This window comes from Dreissena polymorpha, chromosome 1 (assembly GCF_020536995.1).
Source record: "Dreissena polymorpha isolate Duluth1 chromosome 1, UMN_Dpol_1.0, whole genome shotgun sequence".
Taxonomy (NCBI): Eukaryota; Metazoa; Mollusca; class Bivalvia; order Myida; family Dreissenidae; genus Dreissena; species Dreissena polymorpha.
This window is the reverse complement of record NC_068355.1, coordinates 195683256-195702410: the sequence shown is the minus strand read 5'-3', so window position 1 is coordinate 195702410 and position 19155 is coordinate 195683256. Positions and strand designations below refer to the sequence as shown.

At 35.9% G+C, this 19155-nt stretch overlaps 2 protein-coding genes across 2 annotated transcripts in view; both read left to right on the top strand.

Annotated features, from left to right (window-relative positions):
* The first annotated feature begins 907 nt into the window (after window positions 1-907).
* LOC127865586 (uncharacterized) lies at window positions 908-18806 on the top strand. The gene is made up of 9 exons (XM_052405440.1): window positions 908-1075; window positions 1711-1887; window positions 3557-3712; window positions 4401-4526; window positions 6614-6807; window positions 8730-8926; window positions 8972-9100; window positions 18065-18198; window positions 18625-18806. Exons 3-9 carry the CDS (start codon window positions 3664-3666, stop codon window positions 18804-18806), a joined length of 1011 nt encoding a protein of 336 aa, XP_052261400.1. The 5' UTR covers window positions 908-1075; window positions 1711-1887; window positions 3557-3663.
* The window catches only part of LOC127864457 (cadherin-6-like), a 210689-nt gene continuing 200474 nt past the window's right edge, over window positions 8941-19155 (top strand). Inside the window, exons 1-3 of the mRNA XM_052404078.1 lie at window positions 8941-9100; window positions 12737-12787; window positions 13612-13692. The gene's annotated coding sequence lies outside the window, so the exon portion shown is untranslated. The remainder of the gene's footprint in view (window positions 9101-12736; window positions 12788-13611; window positions 13693-19155) is intronic.

The window sequence follows — 19155 nt, the reverse complement described above, 5'->3', positions numbered from 1 at the left end:
CAAAAATCATAATTCCACGAATTGCGCGTTTATGGTATTTTTTGTTTTGTTAAAAGGAAGCCTCTTTAGCAAAAATCCAGTTCAGGTGGACAGTCAGTGTCGTCCCCGATTAGCCTGTGGGAACTGCATAGGCTGATCTGAGATGACGCTTTAGCACGTGCATTAAGTCCAGTTTTCGCAGAATGAGACATATATAAGCTCACGCACAGACGTCTTTTAGGCAACCAAATCGTGAAGATGGCTGGAGCTCTGGACTTTGAGACAAAGGCGACGTATAATCTTGACGTCACGTGCACTGACGGCCTTCTTGAAATCACGGATACTTGCGTTGTCAAAGTCCAAAACGTCGTGAGTGACGTTGATATTAACGTCTTGAGTAACGTTGATATTTACGTCGTGAGTAACGTTGATATTTACGTCGTGAGTAACGTTGATATTTACGTCGCGATTAATGTTGAAAAAGCGTAAAGTTGATATTTAAGTCGTGAGTAACGGTTATATTTTCGTCGTGAGAAGCGTTGATATGTACGTTGTCAGTTACGTTGATATTTACGTCGTGAGTTACGTTGATATTTACGTCGTGGGTAACGTTGATATTAACGTCGTGGGAAACGTTGATATTTACGTCGTGAGTAACGTTGATGTTTACGTCGTGAGTAACGTTGATATTTACGTCGTGAGTAACATTGATATTTATGTCTTGAGTAGCGTTGATATTTACGTCGCGAGTAACGTTGATATTTGCGTCCTTACGAGTGCGCCTTTGTGAGAAAAGTAGTTTGAACGCATGCGCGTAAAATGTTGTCCCGGATTAGCATGAGCCTGTGCACGAACGACACTTTAAGCAAATACATTAAGTCCAGTTTCAAAACGAAACCCAATTTATACTGTATCATTTAAGGGTCCAGAGATAACGTGTTTGCCGACGGCGTCAACTGTGGACGAGTGGCAGACTGCGGAAAAGCAACTCACGACGTTGACGTTAACGGAGGAAGCGGCTGACTGCGTTCAGACGTCACCGACGTATTACGAGTTTAACGTCAAATACGAGCCCACCACATAAGCTATCTAAACAGTATATATCTATTGATTTTGGCTCTACTGCATTAAACGCCTCAGGCTAATTTAAACGCTATAGAGTTTGTCTTCTGCGTAACTTGGTGTCTCTGGGACTGGGGATCAAAAGAAAGATTCCACAGTGGTATTCGAACCCATGACCTCCTAGTCGCTAGGCGGACACGATATACATTACGCCACGTCAATCTATACATACAGGATTGGCCTACATTTTTCTTCTATCTTTAGAAATATTGATGAACATCATTTAAGTATAAACAGTATATTTATGTCGTCAGTTTACGGTATAAGTACTACCTTTCAGTAATTATCATATTCTTGCATCTAGTGACGTCATTCAAGTTCTACTTATTTAAACACCTTCTTTATGAAGCCATATCCACTATTTTCAGTATTTATAATATTAAAATCGCCAAAAGACAAAATTGAAGTATTTTTATAGAACAGAATAGGACAGTTTATTTGATGTAAGCATCAGTAACTTGCATGTACAAAAACAAACATGCGTTTGCAGATAATATAAAACATACATCAGTTTGAAGACATGCCAGTAAAAATATACAATAAATAAACATGTTTTCTTGAGAATGTCCCATATTTATGACGTCATTACGACTGCACGATTTCTTTCAGTATGGGTGATCTACTACGTCAGCGAGGCGGTGGCGGGGCGGTCGCTTAGCTACGACACGAACCCCTCCTATAACCTGCACATTCAGTGCAGCGACGCCGCGGGGGTCAAAGGGGCGGAGAAGATTTTCACCGTCCATATTAACGATAACAAAGCGCCGACGATCGACAACCTTAGCAGTAAGCCGAACAGCATATGCTTGATTAAGGACGCCTTGCGATAATTCTTTAGCGTTATTTAGATACTTTTAAAATAAATTATAGTATTGCTTATATAGTATTATATCAACTTTGATCCATCTTTGTATTGCGCAATATGTCTTTTTGTTTGCCAAACGACGTTACTTTACTGTATAACGTTGACGTCACTTTTTGTGTTTATGCTTCGAATCATACTACTGATGAAAGCTATGGCCGAAACATGATTTATGTGAAAGATATCCAAAAAAAACGTGTTTGTTTAAATAAAAACGTGTTTATGAAATTAATTGATTTAATAAAATTCCTTAAGTCTCCCGCTATAACGTCTTACGCTTTGTTTTAATTAAAATCTTTTAAACAGCTTTGTGTGCCTTATAAGATATGGTAGTCACGTGACAAAAAAGATGGTGACGTCCATGCCGAGACAGGTATTTTTCACCGTTTTATACCCTTTAATACTTGTATTAATTGTTTAAATGCCGCTCACTTTCCTACCATATGAGCAGGAGAGCTGGAGCTGTAATTGTGTGACCCGCTAAGACATTTCGCAGCGTAAAGTCGATGTATAGCGCGAATATTAATACGTTATACACGCTTATCCATTTCTTGCCGATATGGCTGGAAAGTGAGGGACATTTAAACAATTAACAAAAGTAATTAATGGTATACTACGGAATCCGGATAGTGCCATCTATAATCTTTCATCAAAGGCGACACAAGACACACGAAGTGATACACGATATTTTGCGCGACAGTCTCGGTGACGCACGATATATTTAACACGATATATCGCGTTTGTGTAGGTAGTCCAGAAGTCAATATATCGTGTTAAATATATCGTGCGTCGCCGCGACTGTCGCGCGAACTATTGTACGTCGCCGCGACTGTCGCGAAAAATATCGTGCGTCGCCGCGACTGTCGCGAAAAATATGTTACGTTGCCGAGACTGTCGCAAAAAATATCGTGCGTCGCCGCGACTGTCGCGAAAAATATCGTGCATCGCTTCGTGTATCGTGTTCAAAGGGCGACAGTAAATACACGAAGCGTTACACGATATTTTGCGCGTCAGTCACGGCGACGCACAATATATGTACTGTTCAACGGATTCCGTAGTATACGACATCGTAAATTACATGTCTCGGCATGAACGTCGCCATCATGTTTGTCACGTGATTATCCCTCTGCCTATATGACTAACATTTTATATTTGTACAAGCAAAATATGTTAAAATTTCTTACAACAAATTCTTTAAGAAATTTTACATATCAAACACATAAGATTTCCCCAATGAGCTTTGTTTATTTTAACCATGAGATTTCCTGTTTTACATAGTTTTACAGACATTGTCTTTAATGATCCTCGCTCTAGAAAGTGTCTCAATGCATGTGCGTTAAGTGTTTTCCCGGAAAAGCCTGTGCAGTCCGCACAGCTTTATAAGGGACGACACTTTGCGCTGGCACCGGATTTGAAATTCTTTAAACGAAAAACACAATAACAGCGGAAAGTGTCGTCCTTGATTAGCCTGTGTGAAGGACTAGTTTTATAGAATCAACCTTATTTTGGATCACGATGCCATTGAGTTGCTTTAAGAATCTTCAAACTTTTTTATTAAGTGCTGTCTTCAAACGATTTTACCTGTCGTCATAGGGTCGCCTATTACAAAACTAAGCCTCGTCGCAAAAGACTTCAGCGCTACCGACACCGTGTTTACCGCTACCGGAAGTGACGTGGAAAACGATAACGTCATCTACGGTATGCTGTCCTGTACCCCGAATGCCACGTGTCCATTCATCATGTCTCCGAGTAGGTTGTTCAGTAGACATTTCACGCGGAGTGAATAATTTACGCGGTCATGAAGTGTATAAGGTTTCCGCCCTGTTATGGAAACGTCCCATGTTTGATCTAAGAGTATGCTTAAGATTTAATAACCATAATAAGTGATTCGATTTAAAAATAAGCTTTTGGAGAATACGAGTTAACATAACTGCACTGAATAATGTATCACAAAAAGCCATTCACTGTAAAAGTGTTTTAAATTTTATAATTTTTTTAATGAGTTCGTGGGTTGACCAATTTATTTTCGTCACCACACAATTTCGTCATAAAAAATGAATTTTTCGATAGCACATAAATTCTGTAATTTTTGAATTTGAAAAAATGCGTTCAACACAGTGACGCAATTTAATCTCTTTTTTTCCCAAATCCAAAATCTACGGAAAGTGTCTATAAAAAGGTAATTTATTGAAGTATACACGAATTTTCAATTTCAACGGCGGTACTCTATAGTCTCCGCCACCTGAAGTTTGCTTAAATTGTTTTCTTTACTTTTGTGTGGTTCGGTAAAATTTGAAAATGCATTGTAGTAATATTCATTATATTGCGTACAACTATCTTCATTTGCATATCTTAAAAACAGATGATATTTGCCGCATCAATCTTCAATTAATGAATGATAGCTTGTGTACAAGCATAATCTATTGCGCAATTCTAGATGGAGACATAGTAACGAATGCGGATCTTCATTCGTACCCTAACAACTCGTTCCAACTCTCGGTTGTGGCAACAGACAAGTATAGCAAGAATCCGACTCCGTACACCGTCATTGTGGAAATAACTGGTCAGTACATTGAGACAACTGGGTAAGTGTTGGATAAATTAATTTAGCGAGGATAACAAAACCGAAATCACAAACATTGACGACGTAAATGTTAACGTATCCGTATCAGACACAGTTACCGGATATATTCTAGTTTTGTCAATGTTTCTCCGCCTTTGAAAAAAAAAGCAGATGGAAAAATTAAACCAAAACGCGAACACCCACAACTGACGAAAGGAAACAAATCAAATCGACGACAATATTCGTAAGTGTTTTCGCTGTTTATGTCATGGTATTTAATTTTGTCAATGCATGTGAAATGTACCATTTAATGTCGAGATTAGTCTTATAGCTACGAATCGCTCCGACCAGTTTCGCAATAAAATATTCCTTTCTGTCATTGTTTGCCTTGATTATTGGAGGGGACGTAATTGTGATTAAGTAACATGATAACACGCAATTGTATTTGTCTCCCCTGCTTAAATGTTTCTGTTCACTCGGTCACTTCTTGATTTTATGTTAAAGAGAGTTAGAGAGTCCCCGTTGTGTAGTGGATATGGTGTCCGCCTAACGACCGGGTGGTGATGAGTTCGAGTTGTGGGAGCGTTCTTTCGATCTTCCCAAAGACACCAAGTACTGGTTTTGAGTCCCAGGATACGGACTCGGACTCTAGAGCCTTTCAATAAGCCTTAGGCTTTCGATGCAATCGAGCTAAAATAAATAGGTTTAAACTACAAAGAATTATAATGCTGACATTGCACTGTAAGATGCTTAATCTGTATCATTACATTTGTTTCAAAACAACCATTTTGGCACTGTTCTTAGAATCCACAAAGTATGAATCAATCAATTCTTTCTAGCAATACTTAAAAGTTATTTACCAAAGCGAAAACTTTTTTTGAAGGAAAAAAATATGAAAGCAGTACCGGCTTCGTTTATTTTCATTTTAAACGCTTTATGAATTTTCCCTGGGAATATTTCCGTAGATGTTAATCGGTTTTTCGTGAGTGCGTTTTCATATTTAAACAGTTTTAAATCCAAATATAAACACTGTGCCAAAGCTGACGAACGTTCCAAAAATCGACGTTTTAGCCGTCTACGAAAACAACGCCGCCGGTGACGTTATATATGACGTTAATCACGAGGACCCGGATGTTGGTGACGTCATAAAGTACTTTTGCAACTTCATCGACGGTGGCGCAGATTATTTCACATGCGATTCTGCAAGTACGGCGTTTACATGTTTTCCCGTGTGGTTTTTTTTGGGTAAATTGGAAAAAAATCAAAATCATTTAATTAAAATAGGATATGCGCTTTGTTAAAACTGACACTGCACTTTATGACAACAATATGTACTTCTTTTAGCGCAGTTGATAAACACCTTTAACAACACGTTAACTTTTTGGATCAAGTTATGTATGTTAATGATATGTTACGCAAGTAAACTATGTTTAAGAAAGCGTACTATTCATTGTAAAATAATAGATATATTCAAATAGTATTCAAATATTATAAATCGTTTGAGTTTTGACAAGGGCGGGTATTTTTCATTATTTCACATTTCTCCCAGACTGGTTCCAGCGAGAGCAACTTAAAGTTAAAGCATTGAATATCAAGAAATGTTGTTCCTCGAAATTTTAATATACGATCGTTAGATCGTAAGCAGTATAAGCTTATTTTTGTTCTGTAAAATAATTATAATTCATTATAACATATTTTCACAAACTTATCGGAAAATGAGCGACGCTAATTCTTGTTTGTCTCCAGAATGAAAAATACACGAATTAACGTGCCCACGAAACAGGCATTTTTGAAAACCACTGAATGTCATGCCGGCAAATATAAACGATTGTGAAGTATTCTACACTGAATGTCATGCCGGCAGATATAAACGATTGTGCTGTATTCTACACTGAATGTCATGCCGGCAAATATTAACGATTGTAAAGTATTCTACAGTTTATGTGCGAACTATATTTTACCTCACAAAAAGACCCTAGTTTGGAGTCATATACAAATAATACCGCTCATAAATCGCGTTGATATTAATAACGTATATCGGCTCGCATACAGTCTTTAAGGCTCTTAGCGCTTTGATTTCTTGTCAGCGGGCGAAATTCGCGCCAAGTCCGTGATTAATTTCGAAAAGGTCAACAAACTCTCGTACGAGGTCGTGATTCACGCCTACGACGGCTACGACAATTCCACGACCGAGACTTTGACGCTGCTCATCAGTGACGTCAACGAGAAACCAAAATTCACAACAACGACTTGGACGATCACGAAAAACGACGAAGGCTGGGTAAGGAGCTACTCGCAGCGTGCGAATGCGTCGGGTGTAGAAATGTCACGATTGTTTTATGTATTGGGTTGTCACGTGATGTGTGTGCGTCCGTTTGCGTTTTGATTGTGTCACAACTAAGAGTGTCAATTACACGTGCGTCCCTTGTGTGGGTTAATAATTGACCACTCAGAGGCGTCGGAGCTGGGCTGTCAGGGGCGGCGGCCGCCGCCCCGATATTTTCTGCAAAAATGAAATTTCGGCAAAGACCTTTTTCATTTTTTCATTTCAATACCCGTATATTGGAAAATATCTTTACCACGAATCAAGGTTATCACGCTTTCGCGGTTATGACAAGTGTATTGTTGATTGTCATCACCCGCCCGCGGTAGTGTACGTGTCAATTATGTTGTTAATTGATCGGTCTCTTTTATAACGATAATCCCTTTATTCTTGAGTAATGAAACCTGGGAATCTTAAATTGTCGGTATGACCTACGCCTTTGCTTCTTTTTATTAATAAAAAGGAAAGAGTGACATAAAACAAATGTGCCGATAGCCAATAGTCCTTAATTTTCACAAAATTAAAGATACCTCAACATACCTGAATTAAGTGTAATAACTCAAAGTAAATCGATAATTCTAAAAAACTTATTTTATGTTTTTTACCACTTTTATGTGTCATTTCAAAATGTCTACTCCAAACCAACCAACGAATTTCAAATTTCAAAAACGGAATTTCGGGCAAAAAATCCCGAAGAACGTTCTTTCAACCCACATGATCCTTATTGTTGTTTCGTCTGCTACAAAGTACAAACTGCGACATATAGAGATCACTTCTCCATCGTCTGTCTGTCTGTCGCAACTTTTGTAATTCAGAATATGCCTGCAATAGACGTGTATAAGATCAGGTATCAGGCATAAACACGAACCAGAATGCGCCATTTGATGCTGAAATTTGAAAAAAATTCCCTGACCCCCACCAACGGGAGGGCAATACCCCCTTCCATACCCACCCCCTCCGCCGCCCCATTGTTAATTTGCTTCCGACGCCCCTGCCACTCGCCAGCTGTCAATCAAACTCACGTAATAATCAATCAGATTTGGTTTATTGTGGCCACATGGATCGTCAAACAAAGACTATCGAAGTAATGGAATAAGCGTTTTATGAAAACACAACTTAGTGGGAGAAGCGATCGCCTATTTGGCGACTGGCCAATTGTCATAAATGCATCGTTTGTGATTAATTTCTGTATAGAAGTGCCGCATGTGAATGTGTAATGCATTAAGCCCAGTTTTCTCAGAACGCGGCTAATTTGGTGTTCGGATTTGTATGAATGAAACCACGAGGCTTTAGCCACGCATTAGAACGGTGTAGAATTGTTTATCGATCGCTAAATAATGATACAATACTTTACTGTTCTGAGTAAGGCTATCATGTTGATAAATGTAGACATCGATAAATTAATTTAACGAACATATATTATCACAAATTTAAAAATTAGTCGATATTTGCATTTTTATATAAACTAATCACGTGTTTAACAATGAATTAATATGAATATTTTGTGTAAAGGTTTACGACGGTTAAGCTTAACTAACATTCAATTGGTCATTTTCGGCTAACTTACAATTTAAATGGACCCAGAGTACTCTTAAGTAAACTAAAATGTACTTAGGGTACGGCAATGATACTATAAAGTATTACGAAGTATGACCGGGTGTCTATAAACGTATTTGCCGTACTCGGGGTACATTGTAGTATACTTAAGAGTAACCGGGGTGCTTTCAAGTAATACCTGATCCGACAACGACCAATTTATCTTAAATGACAGTTAACGTTGTAAACAACTTGAGCTCTAGTCTGGTTCCCAGCTTCTATTTTAAACAAATTGTATACAAAGGGGCAGGTAATCCAGACTACTTGAGCTCTTCAATTTGTAGCCCGGAGAGCAGATCAGCTGTCCGGACTTTAAGAACGACATCGAGGACGAAGATGTGGGCGACGTCAACACGTACAAGATGTCGTGCCCCCGGGGCCTTGGCGTCTTCGTCATGGATCCCCTCACCGGATGCGTTACCATGACCAAGGAGTGGGACCTGGACGCGGCCAACAAGCGTCTGGGGGAGGAGACTATTGTGTGCACTATTTAAGACCCAGCAAGGCGCCGCGTGATCACCGCCAGGGAGGTCGACGAGCGTCAGGCGGTCTACCGCAAGCCCCCCACCCCTTCAACATCAACGCCTCCGCCACCTCCACCACTGCCACCGACAGAAAAAGGGACAATCGCTCCGTGCGAGCTTCCTATCGTCCAGTATGTTTTGTTCTTACTTAATAATAATTAAGCATCGGGCATACATTTTCCTTTATTTCATGGCTGGACCGATTTACGATTTTAACACAAACAAATCGGAAAATGGAAGGCGCAAAGTCCTCTATTTTTTCATAATGAGAAATTAACGAATGTATGTGTCCACGAAAATATACTTATTTTGAAGAACAACAACAACAACATTTTATGCAGCGATCTCCGTGACTATTCGTGAAACTTCGGAATGTTATCTCCAAACTATTTTAGAGACAATTCCATGACTTTCGAAAATCTTCGGAATATTTAAAAAAAAATTCAAGCCAATCAAACCGGATCGTTATGCGTTTAATTTCCAATGTTTAAAAATATATTTTGGGTTTATTGAACGCTTATGTCGAATAAAAGTATACACAATACTTGCTTAATATTTGTAAATGACATCGTTACAAAATATAATTTACTTGATGAGTTTCTTCTTGCTTTAGATCCGTACTCTTAAGAATGATGTATATTGATTTGATGTCGTTTTACATGAGTGAATTGTTAAAGTATGTGCATCATAATGCTGTTTAAACATTAAAAAACTGTAATTTTGCAATTTGTTTTACGCGCAAAAAAGCGCAAAGAGCTCATCGTAGTCTTGGTGAATTATTACATATCGCTAAAACATCACCTTTAATACAGCAAACCGCTGTGAAATACTTATTTTTACTCTTTTATTTGTAGATTATCGAATTTTTGAAGAAAAGTCATCAAATTTGCTAACAAATAATGTTTTGAATTGTCTTAACTTACCATACTTGCAAGAACAAACTGGACAACAAAATACTGCATTACATGGTTTTCGAGCCCGGGACCTCTGGCAGCAAAATATAATGCGCTAAAATCGTGCCACGCAGGCGTTCGTTTTTATGACCGAACATTAACGCAGTAATGCCTAGCGTCTAGAAAAAAAGGCCTTTGCAAACAGCGTAAACCCAAATGAGACACCGCATGATGCGGCGTCTCATCAGGCTCTGCGCTGTTTGCTTAAAGGAATTTATGTAAGAAATAGTATAAATATAGAAATAAATATACTACTATATATACTAATATACCCTAATTTTGGAAATAAATTGATCCAATTCAGAAGGATGGGAGAGTCCACTAGGCATAAATGGTTTAACGAACATTAAAGCTATACTAGTACGCAATGCATTTATAAAAGAACAATTAGAAAAGCGTTACAGACGCTTTATTATTTTACCGTTTTCGATTGAGGAATAACCGTTAATGAACCAAAATTATAAACGTTTTCCCAGTCAGGATTGTTATTTCGCTTCAAAATAAACATTATGCATTCAATACTTTTTAAAATATATGATATTGATTTTGAAAATCGTCATTTTACTAAACTGTGCTTAAGTTCTTATAAGAGTTTGCCAATCAAGGTAGAACCCGCTACCGGAGTTAATGAAGGAATGGCTTTTAATCCTTGCGGTTACTTAATCTTCAATGGTACTGCTAGGTTATGGTACGGAAGTAAGCACAGATTATGGACGTGGACGATTTGAAAGATTGATTACGCAGTTGAATTAAAAGGACAAACAAGAAAACAATAATGAGTACTGCCAACATTTGACGTATTACCTCGCGATGTTCTTCTTTTGAACTTAAAAGAATGGCTGCGACAATCTGTGGATATAATGCATTTTAGATTTATTCAAATTATGAAATTAATCTTGTCGGACTGAACATTTCATGTTTGACTTGAGTAGAATCAATGGCGTTATGAACGACAGTCGAAGTTAAAGTTGCTCACTTGATTTTAAGAGCAGCTTCGCCTATTATACTACCTGTAAATTTCATATCTTAGTAATGAGTACTGCTTTCCTCTCGTCAACAGATTTATTAAACTTGTATATTGGGGCTTTAAATGGATATTTTCACGTTTTGGTAAATAGACAACATTTATAACAAACAATTGTTTCAGATTCGCAAATTTTCGTTGTAGTTATGATATTTTTAGGAAACAGTAATACTGAACATTTACCATACTATAAAATATCCATTATATGCATCTTTTGACGAGTTAAAACCTGCAAATAATAAAGCGTTGCAACGCGAAACGATTGAATTCTTTGGAGTGTTGTGTTGTTGTCGTTATATTATAAAATAATATATAATTAGGCCTTTAGGGTGTCAAAATTATAAATATTTTGTTCATGAAATATTTGTTGAGTTTGATGTATAATATTTGTGATTATTGTAAAGAAAAGGTAGTTGTTCGATATTATGTTTTCATTTCATATAGTAAAACTTCGTAATTCATTAATTGTTTACATACCGGATTTCTTTTAGTTATAAATTGTATTAGCTTTTGTGAAAAAAGGGCGTAATGCATGCATGTGCACACAGGCTATTAGGGACGACATTTGCCGCTTTTATAGTATTTTTATTTAAATTATATTCATTTGTATATTATCTTTATATACTAAACGTCCTAAGATTTACATGTGCGGATTAACGCACATGCAATAAGGGGTGTTGCGGCAGTTTATTTAACCGAGGATATATTTATGGCAACACCGATGCAATTATCACAAGTCAACCCAATAGTTTTGTTATCAGGATCATCACACATTTATGACCGAGTAGGTTCATAATAGGTACTCAGTGGTTCGATCCCAGGTGCGGTTAACTTTTTTTATTCTTTTTTTTCTTTCTTTTATTTCAGTATTGTTTTTTTCCTGGAGCTCTTGTTGTTCACATTAATCAATTTAATCACAAACTCCAAAACATGCCGAAATCTGTCAACAAGTCCCTGTTATGGATGATTAATGTCGAGTTTGATGGTCTTATGTTTGTGATTAAATATTGTATTAGTGTTGTGTTTTAGTAAGCCGTTGTGATACCAATTAAGATTGTAAACAATCTATAATGTTTATGCATAACAGTCTATGTACCGGTACTTGGGTTTCGCCTAATTGCTGTTTTTTAGGAAATTTGACATAGACAGTAGGGATAGTTAAACAAAAAAATCTCTGTTAAAAGTGCGGTGACCCCCCTTTTTATTTTTGTTTTATGATAACAATACGTAGATGAACATATTTTAGCAGTTTCGCAAAAAGTTATTAGATAGAACTTTTCCAACTTCCATTTTTGTGTTAAAAAAGTTCAACTTCCATTTTTGTGCTAAAATAGTATAAAAATGACGTTATTTTGGGTGACATAAAAATTATAAAAATTAAAATTTCTTAAAATTTAACTTGTGTTCTCCATTTTTTGGTAGTTTGTGGTTTAATTAAATGGTATATGATATATATTAGCTTATATAATATCAATATGTTGCCAATTTCATAGGTTATTAATCATTTTATGCAATAAGAGATTTTTCAGTTTTAATGAAAAAGTACATGTTATAAAATGGTGAATAAAATCAAAACAAGGCCGGTGACCCAATGTTTTTATTTCATTTTTCATTTAGTATTTGTATGTAGTACTTGAATATAAATTTTGAGCAAAAGTTATCAGATGGAAAAAAATCAGCAAAACTGCAGCAACACCCCTTAAATCCCGTTTTCCAAGATCGTGACTATTTTATTTACGAGTTATAACTAAAATAATAATATAATTTGTATACAATCGTTTTCTTTCCAGCTGGGAGCTACGAATATCACTTTGAAAATCACATGCGACCAAAGCAGCCACGTAAGTTAGTACCGGTTAGTTAAACGAGCATCGTTTTATAACGTGAAACTTCTTATGTTTATTATTTTAACGGAAGGCAACGTGCATGTTTGTTTGTTGTTTGTATATGCTCACGACCGATGCAATCAATGATAAAAAACAAAATGCGAGCCAAATTATTTACGCTGGCAAACAAGGGAGCGTAATGTTGTATGTTTATAACAATTTGCAGGCGCGATTGTCTCATTTAGAAGACCAAGGGAGTGTATGATTATGTGCAAGCGCAGCTGTTTCACTTTGTCGCTTAACATTAGTTAACACTTAATTGTAATTTATAACAACAGGTGTTTGAACCTTAAAACGTGTTTCAGGGTGCATTTTTAATATTTAAACTGCTTTTAATACGTACTTGTAATTAAAAAAAACTTAACATATTTCTGAAATATGCCCGTGAATTCAGTCATATTATAAACACAACGCCTTATCAGGTTATATTACCACGACGAGCATACATATTTTACTTTATATGCTTAATTTCGCAAACATGTGTAACGCGTACATTTAGAAATATCATGACTCATATTATCATCGCCCTTTTCAAACAAGACTTGAATACAAATGAGCCTGTGCAGTCCGCACATGCTGAGTTAAAATGACACTGCCCGTCTCTTCTTAGCGATATTCTATTTCGGCGGAAAGTTTTATCCATGATAAGACTGTGCGGACTGCACAGGCTTATATGGGACAACAAATCACTCGCAAATATTAAGCCTAGCGTTCCCAAAACCTTGCTTTAATTATTTAATTCCACGTATATATAAATATTGCCTTGTCTCCGTTTTCAGAGGCTACATGTATCAGTTGTACCTATCAACGAGTTTCCGCCGTACTTCTTCGCTTGTCCATATAACATAACCATCACTGAGGTAAAATGTCGCATTTTGCTTAAACCTATTCATTAAAGTTCGATTTTATCGAGAGTGAAAGATCACGTGACTTTTTGGGATTCCCAATTTAACGTTAACGGATGTGTAAACAACGGTCAGTGGTGTTCGATTTGTCATCGTCGTCTCGGGTACTACTTACATGTACCCCGGGTACGGTAAATATACTATAACGTACCCGGGAATTTTAACGCTTAATCGGACGATGTCGGCTTTAAAAAAAAAATATGGTCACAATTTATGTCAATTGTCTGTTAAATGGCCTCTATAATATCGAAACTCCTACTCAAAAAGCATGTTAATAATAATGCATTTTGTTTAAGAGAAATTTGTTTAAGATAAACAATATCGTTTAACGGTAATCAGTAGCGCGATTTACGACATCGGATTTTGACGGGAATACAACTCGGGCACAGTCTTATATCGACCGGGTCCGTTTAAGTATATTGTATGTACCCGGCGTACATGTAAGTAGTACCCGAGCCGACAATGACCATTCGAGCGTCAGTGGTCCTTTTTTTCAAATATTTTTTGAAAACAATTTGTTTTTAGAAATTCAACTAGTGCATAAAAGACCAGGCCCCGTGTTCACAAAACTTTTTACTGTCATCGAAAATCGATTTTGCATGACATTGAAAATCGTTGTCAAGTGACATCGATGACAAAGTTCGAGTTCACGAAGTTATTTAAAATTGATGTCGTTCAACATCGGTTTTAACGACAGCGGTTTTTTTTCGACTTTTTGTGGACGTAAGCGGTTAAGCGGAAGTTGTTTTTTGTTGACGTCTGCTGCAACTACAATGACTGCTCAGGTGCATTGGTCTATGTCGGAAAAAACCTTCGTGGTTCAACTGATAAATGATCGGTACGACGAGTTATATTGTCGATTTAAAGGTGCCACACTAGGTGGCAAAAAAAAAGGAACAAACCTGGCAAGAGGTTGCTGATACCTTCAATAGGTGAGTCGCAATTAACTTGTTTGTTTTGAAATGTCATCTTACTATTAGTCTTAGTGAAGTTAGTCTGTAGACAAAACATTCATTTGTTTTGATAGAACTAACACATGCCTGTATAACCGAAAGTAAGAAAATTCGGCATTAATATATATATTCATAATGTTTCAGTGACCTATGAACAAAAACAATGTCTGAAAATATTTGGCAGCTGCATGTTTGCAACTGAAAATTATGTTTTTAAATCATTTGTAATAACTTCAAGTCACTGAAGTTCTAGGCATGTTTAAGTGTCTCAAATAATATCACTAGTATTAGTAGCATCTAGCCTATCAAGCGTCTGTGTGTTTGTGACGATTAAATGTATGTTCTGAAAATGACGGCCTTGTTTAGTCTATTCTTACACTATTATTAGCACATACAGAGCCCTAATCAACAAATCCGTTCACCATAATTCCTTACAGGTTCTAGAATCTGATTGCCTTTTGCATGTTAATCCTTGGTCTGTCCGCCCTAAATCTAAGATTATATGAAATCATTAAAAGAGGCTACATAGTAGTTTTTATTCAGTATTAGATCTAAATGTTAATACCAAAGTATGATTAGTCACAAAGTGTGAGATATGGCACAATATCTATTATTCAAACCATGACTGATTATAATGTATATGCATTGCAAGAGAAAAGCTTAACAATCTGAAATTCTCAAAATATTTCTGATTAAACTTACATGTAAAATACTTTCCAAACAGTCCTACATGTATAACCAAGAGCAAGTAGTATTTCCTACCCTGGTCTGAACCAACCTGTTATATAAAAATATTTCTGATTAAACTTAAAATACTTTCCAAACAGTCCTACATGTATAACCAAGAGCAAGTAGTTATTCCTACCCTGGTCTGAACCAACCTGTTATATAATTTTGTTTTACAAAATTATATAAAAAAAAATCAAAAATTTAGAGATACTTTTTACAATTAGGCTATATAATTAAGCTTTGCAGCATCTTATCCACAAAGGACCATTTGAACTTTTTTTTACTGTTATGAGATAAATGACCACAAAATGATAGGATACAATCTAATTGGAAATTACTTATTTATATATATATAAAGTTAGATTCATTTTTCTGTTTAAATGCAGGACTATCTCAAATATTTTTGGTCACTAATTTGATTGCATAGAATACACTGTGCGAGAAAAAAATGAGAATTTGGACAGAAATAGTGCTACTCAGTGTAAACAAAAAAAAAATAAAAAATTCCAATACTAAACTGTTGTGGTTTTGTTAATGAAAAAATGTTTCTACTTGATAATGATTATTTTTTACAAAATGTTAATGTTTTCTTATCAAAACAAAGACAGAACAAAATATTAATAAGAAAGATCTAGCAAAATCATGTTTGCTAGGGTGCCTTTATAGACATTCATGTCTTTATATGTGTCATATATTTTTAGCTCGACTATGTCTTTTGACATATTGCTTTTATATTTTGTGTACTTCTTTATCAACATGACCCCAACCTATAAACAAGAGCAGACAACTGTATTTAGCATTTTGTAAGAATTATGTGCCCTTTTTATACTTAAAAAAATTGAAAAGTTGGTTGAGTTTTGTGCTTAGGTCCACTTTATACCTAAAGTAACAAAGCTATTGCTTGCATACTTGCAACACTTACTTACTATATAGGGGGACTGTGCAGGCAAAGTTGTGTAACTCTGACTGGCATTTTGACATTATTATTTCCCGTTTTATACATAGAAAAACATAAGCAATGAATATGTTTCAATTATGGTCCTCTTCCATTTAGAATATGACTATATTACCTTTCATTTCAGCTCCAGTGTCGCACAATGTTCTAGGACAGTGCGTCAAATAAAAGACATGTATGCGCAGTTGAAATGTCGAGGTACCTTACATTTTGCATTTATATCATGATCGTATGTACCAGTTTTAATAGAATGTAAAAATGAAACAAAATGACATGTTCTCATTATGTAATGTAGTGAAATGTTTTCTTTTATTGCACCCATTGTAAAAACTGTATAATATTAAATGTAATTTATTAAGTATTTTATGCACACAAAAATAAAAAAGTTCATGTAATTGTTGAATATTATGAGCTCATTACATGTGTTTTGCGCGCCAGTAATATTTTGCTAGATCTTTAATCACGCTCATTATTCATGCTTGTTGATTATTTTTAGTACTTTGGCAAAATGTAGTTAAATGTTATTTTGATGATAAAAATAAATTTCTGAGTATTAAAAAATTATAATAGCATTAGTTAGTTCCTTTGGCCCATTAATAGTTAACAAGTAATCTCTAATCTTTATTACATATTCCTTAATCAGTGTTCATTTTTAACCAGGTTTTCCGAAGCAAAAAAACTGGTTATTAGATTGGCGAATGCGGGCGGGCTGGCTGGCGGGCTGGCTGGCTGGCGGGCTGGCGGGCTGGCGGAATAAGCTTGTCCGGGCCATAACTATGTCGTTCATTGTCAGATTTTAAAATCATTTGGCACATTTGTTCACCATCATTGGACGGTGTGTCGCACGAAATAATTGCGTCGATATCTCCAAGGTCAAGGTCACACTTTGAGTTCAAAGGTCAAAAATGGCCATAAATGAGCTTGTCCTGGCCATAACTATGTCATTCATTGTGAGATTTTAAAATCATTTGGCACATTTGTTCACCATCATGGTACGGTGTCTCCCACGAAAGAATCAAGTCAGTATCTCCAATGTCAAGGTCGCCACGACTAAAAATAGATTTAAAAAAAAAAACTTACAAAGGGGGTTAATTTTTTTTGGTCATTTCAAAAGTTCAGTTTGAGTTTTCTCCCTTTATCAGATTTTATTTTCACAATGAAAACCTGGTTTTGTGACAATTTTGTCCCTTGTTGTCAATATATTGAGAAATTATTTGTTATAATACAAAGATGTATGCTCTTAAAATACATTGGTATATGTGCTGAGAGCTTTCAGTTACTACTATTTTTGAACTGTTCAATTCAATAGTTCAGTATTTTAGTCTTACCATGTTTTGTTTAACCCTTTCAGTGCTGGAACCGGATTTTGAAGGCCTTTGCAAACAGTTTGGATCCAGATGAGACGCCACAGAACGTGGCGTCTCATCAGGATCCAAACTTTATGCTATTCTGATAGTATTATTGAAACAAAATCGAAGAAAATGCTAATTTTTGAAAATTCAGCAGACGACATATTAGCAGACGACAAATTTACCAGCATGCAAAGGGTTAATAATAATCACTGCCAATTATTATTGTACATCAAAAATAAAAAATATCAATGTTGATTGTTTAATAATTTTTCAAAGATTACAGTATATGATATTTAAGTTAAAAGAATGGTTCATAAATGTACCTCGCTTAATTTCAGCCAAAAAAAAGAGTCTGACAGAAAAGAAACGGGAGGGGGGCCTCCAGCTGTATTAACCACGGTGGAAGACCTGGTCATAGATGGCATCCGCGACAAGCCACAGCTGATTGGCATTCCGGGTGGCATTGATTCAGGTGATGGTTATGCATGTATAATGATCTTTTTAATTTATTTTTCACTGTTGCATTTTCTTTCAAATTTGTAACATGCAATGAATATGAATGGAATATTTAGAACTGCAACCGACCTGCAATATACGTTACCAGATTATTTTGGAAACATTAAACAATGAACCATACACAATGGCTCTGCTTTAATATATTTGTCTTGTTTAATATTTAACCATTATATACATATCTGGCAATAATAATTTGTGGAATGTTAATTGGTTTTTTTTTGCGATGTTTGTGATTCGAAAAATGGTGAAGGGGCATTAATAGTAACATCTGTATGTCTGGCCGTCTGTCTAAAGTTGTGACCGGTGCCAATTAGTGGTGCATCATTGTCTCATGGACACATTTCTTGTTTATTCATAGATGTTATAATTTGTTGTATTGAAGGCGTGGCTGATGTTGCTGAGATGGCAGACACTGATGAAGTCTCAGCCAAGTGTACAATAACTGTTGCTGAGTGTACATCAAAGCCTGCAACTGCCTCGAATGTAGCCACTTCTTCAACATCAAGACCATCAAAAGATATATTTCAATATGTCAATATTTTAAGACCAAAAATCATCTTTTGACATCCTCTGAATCTGGAAGCATACTGATACATCACACTATTATTAACTTGAGTATGCAGATGATATATGAAAGTCATATTGCCTTTTACACAATAAACCAATACTCAAATAAACCAATACCCTAAACCAATCTATATTAAGAGAATTTACATGTACTACAACTTGTTTCTCTGTCTCGCACATAATATTCTATTACTCATTATTTTGTGGTCGTTTATAATTAGAAAAAAGTTAAAATACTATATATTATCGGAAAACCATGGTCTAAAAATTTCGATATTAGCATAGAGCTTATATTTATACGATCACTTGATATTCTATTGTTTTTGGTCTGGTAATAGGATAAAAA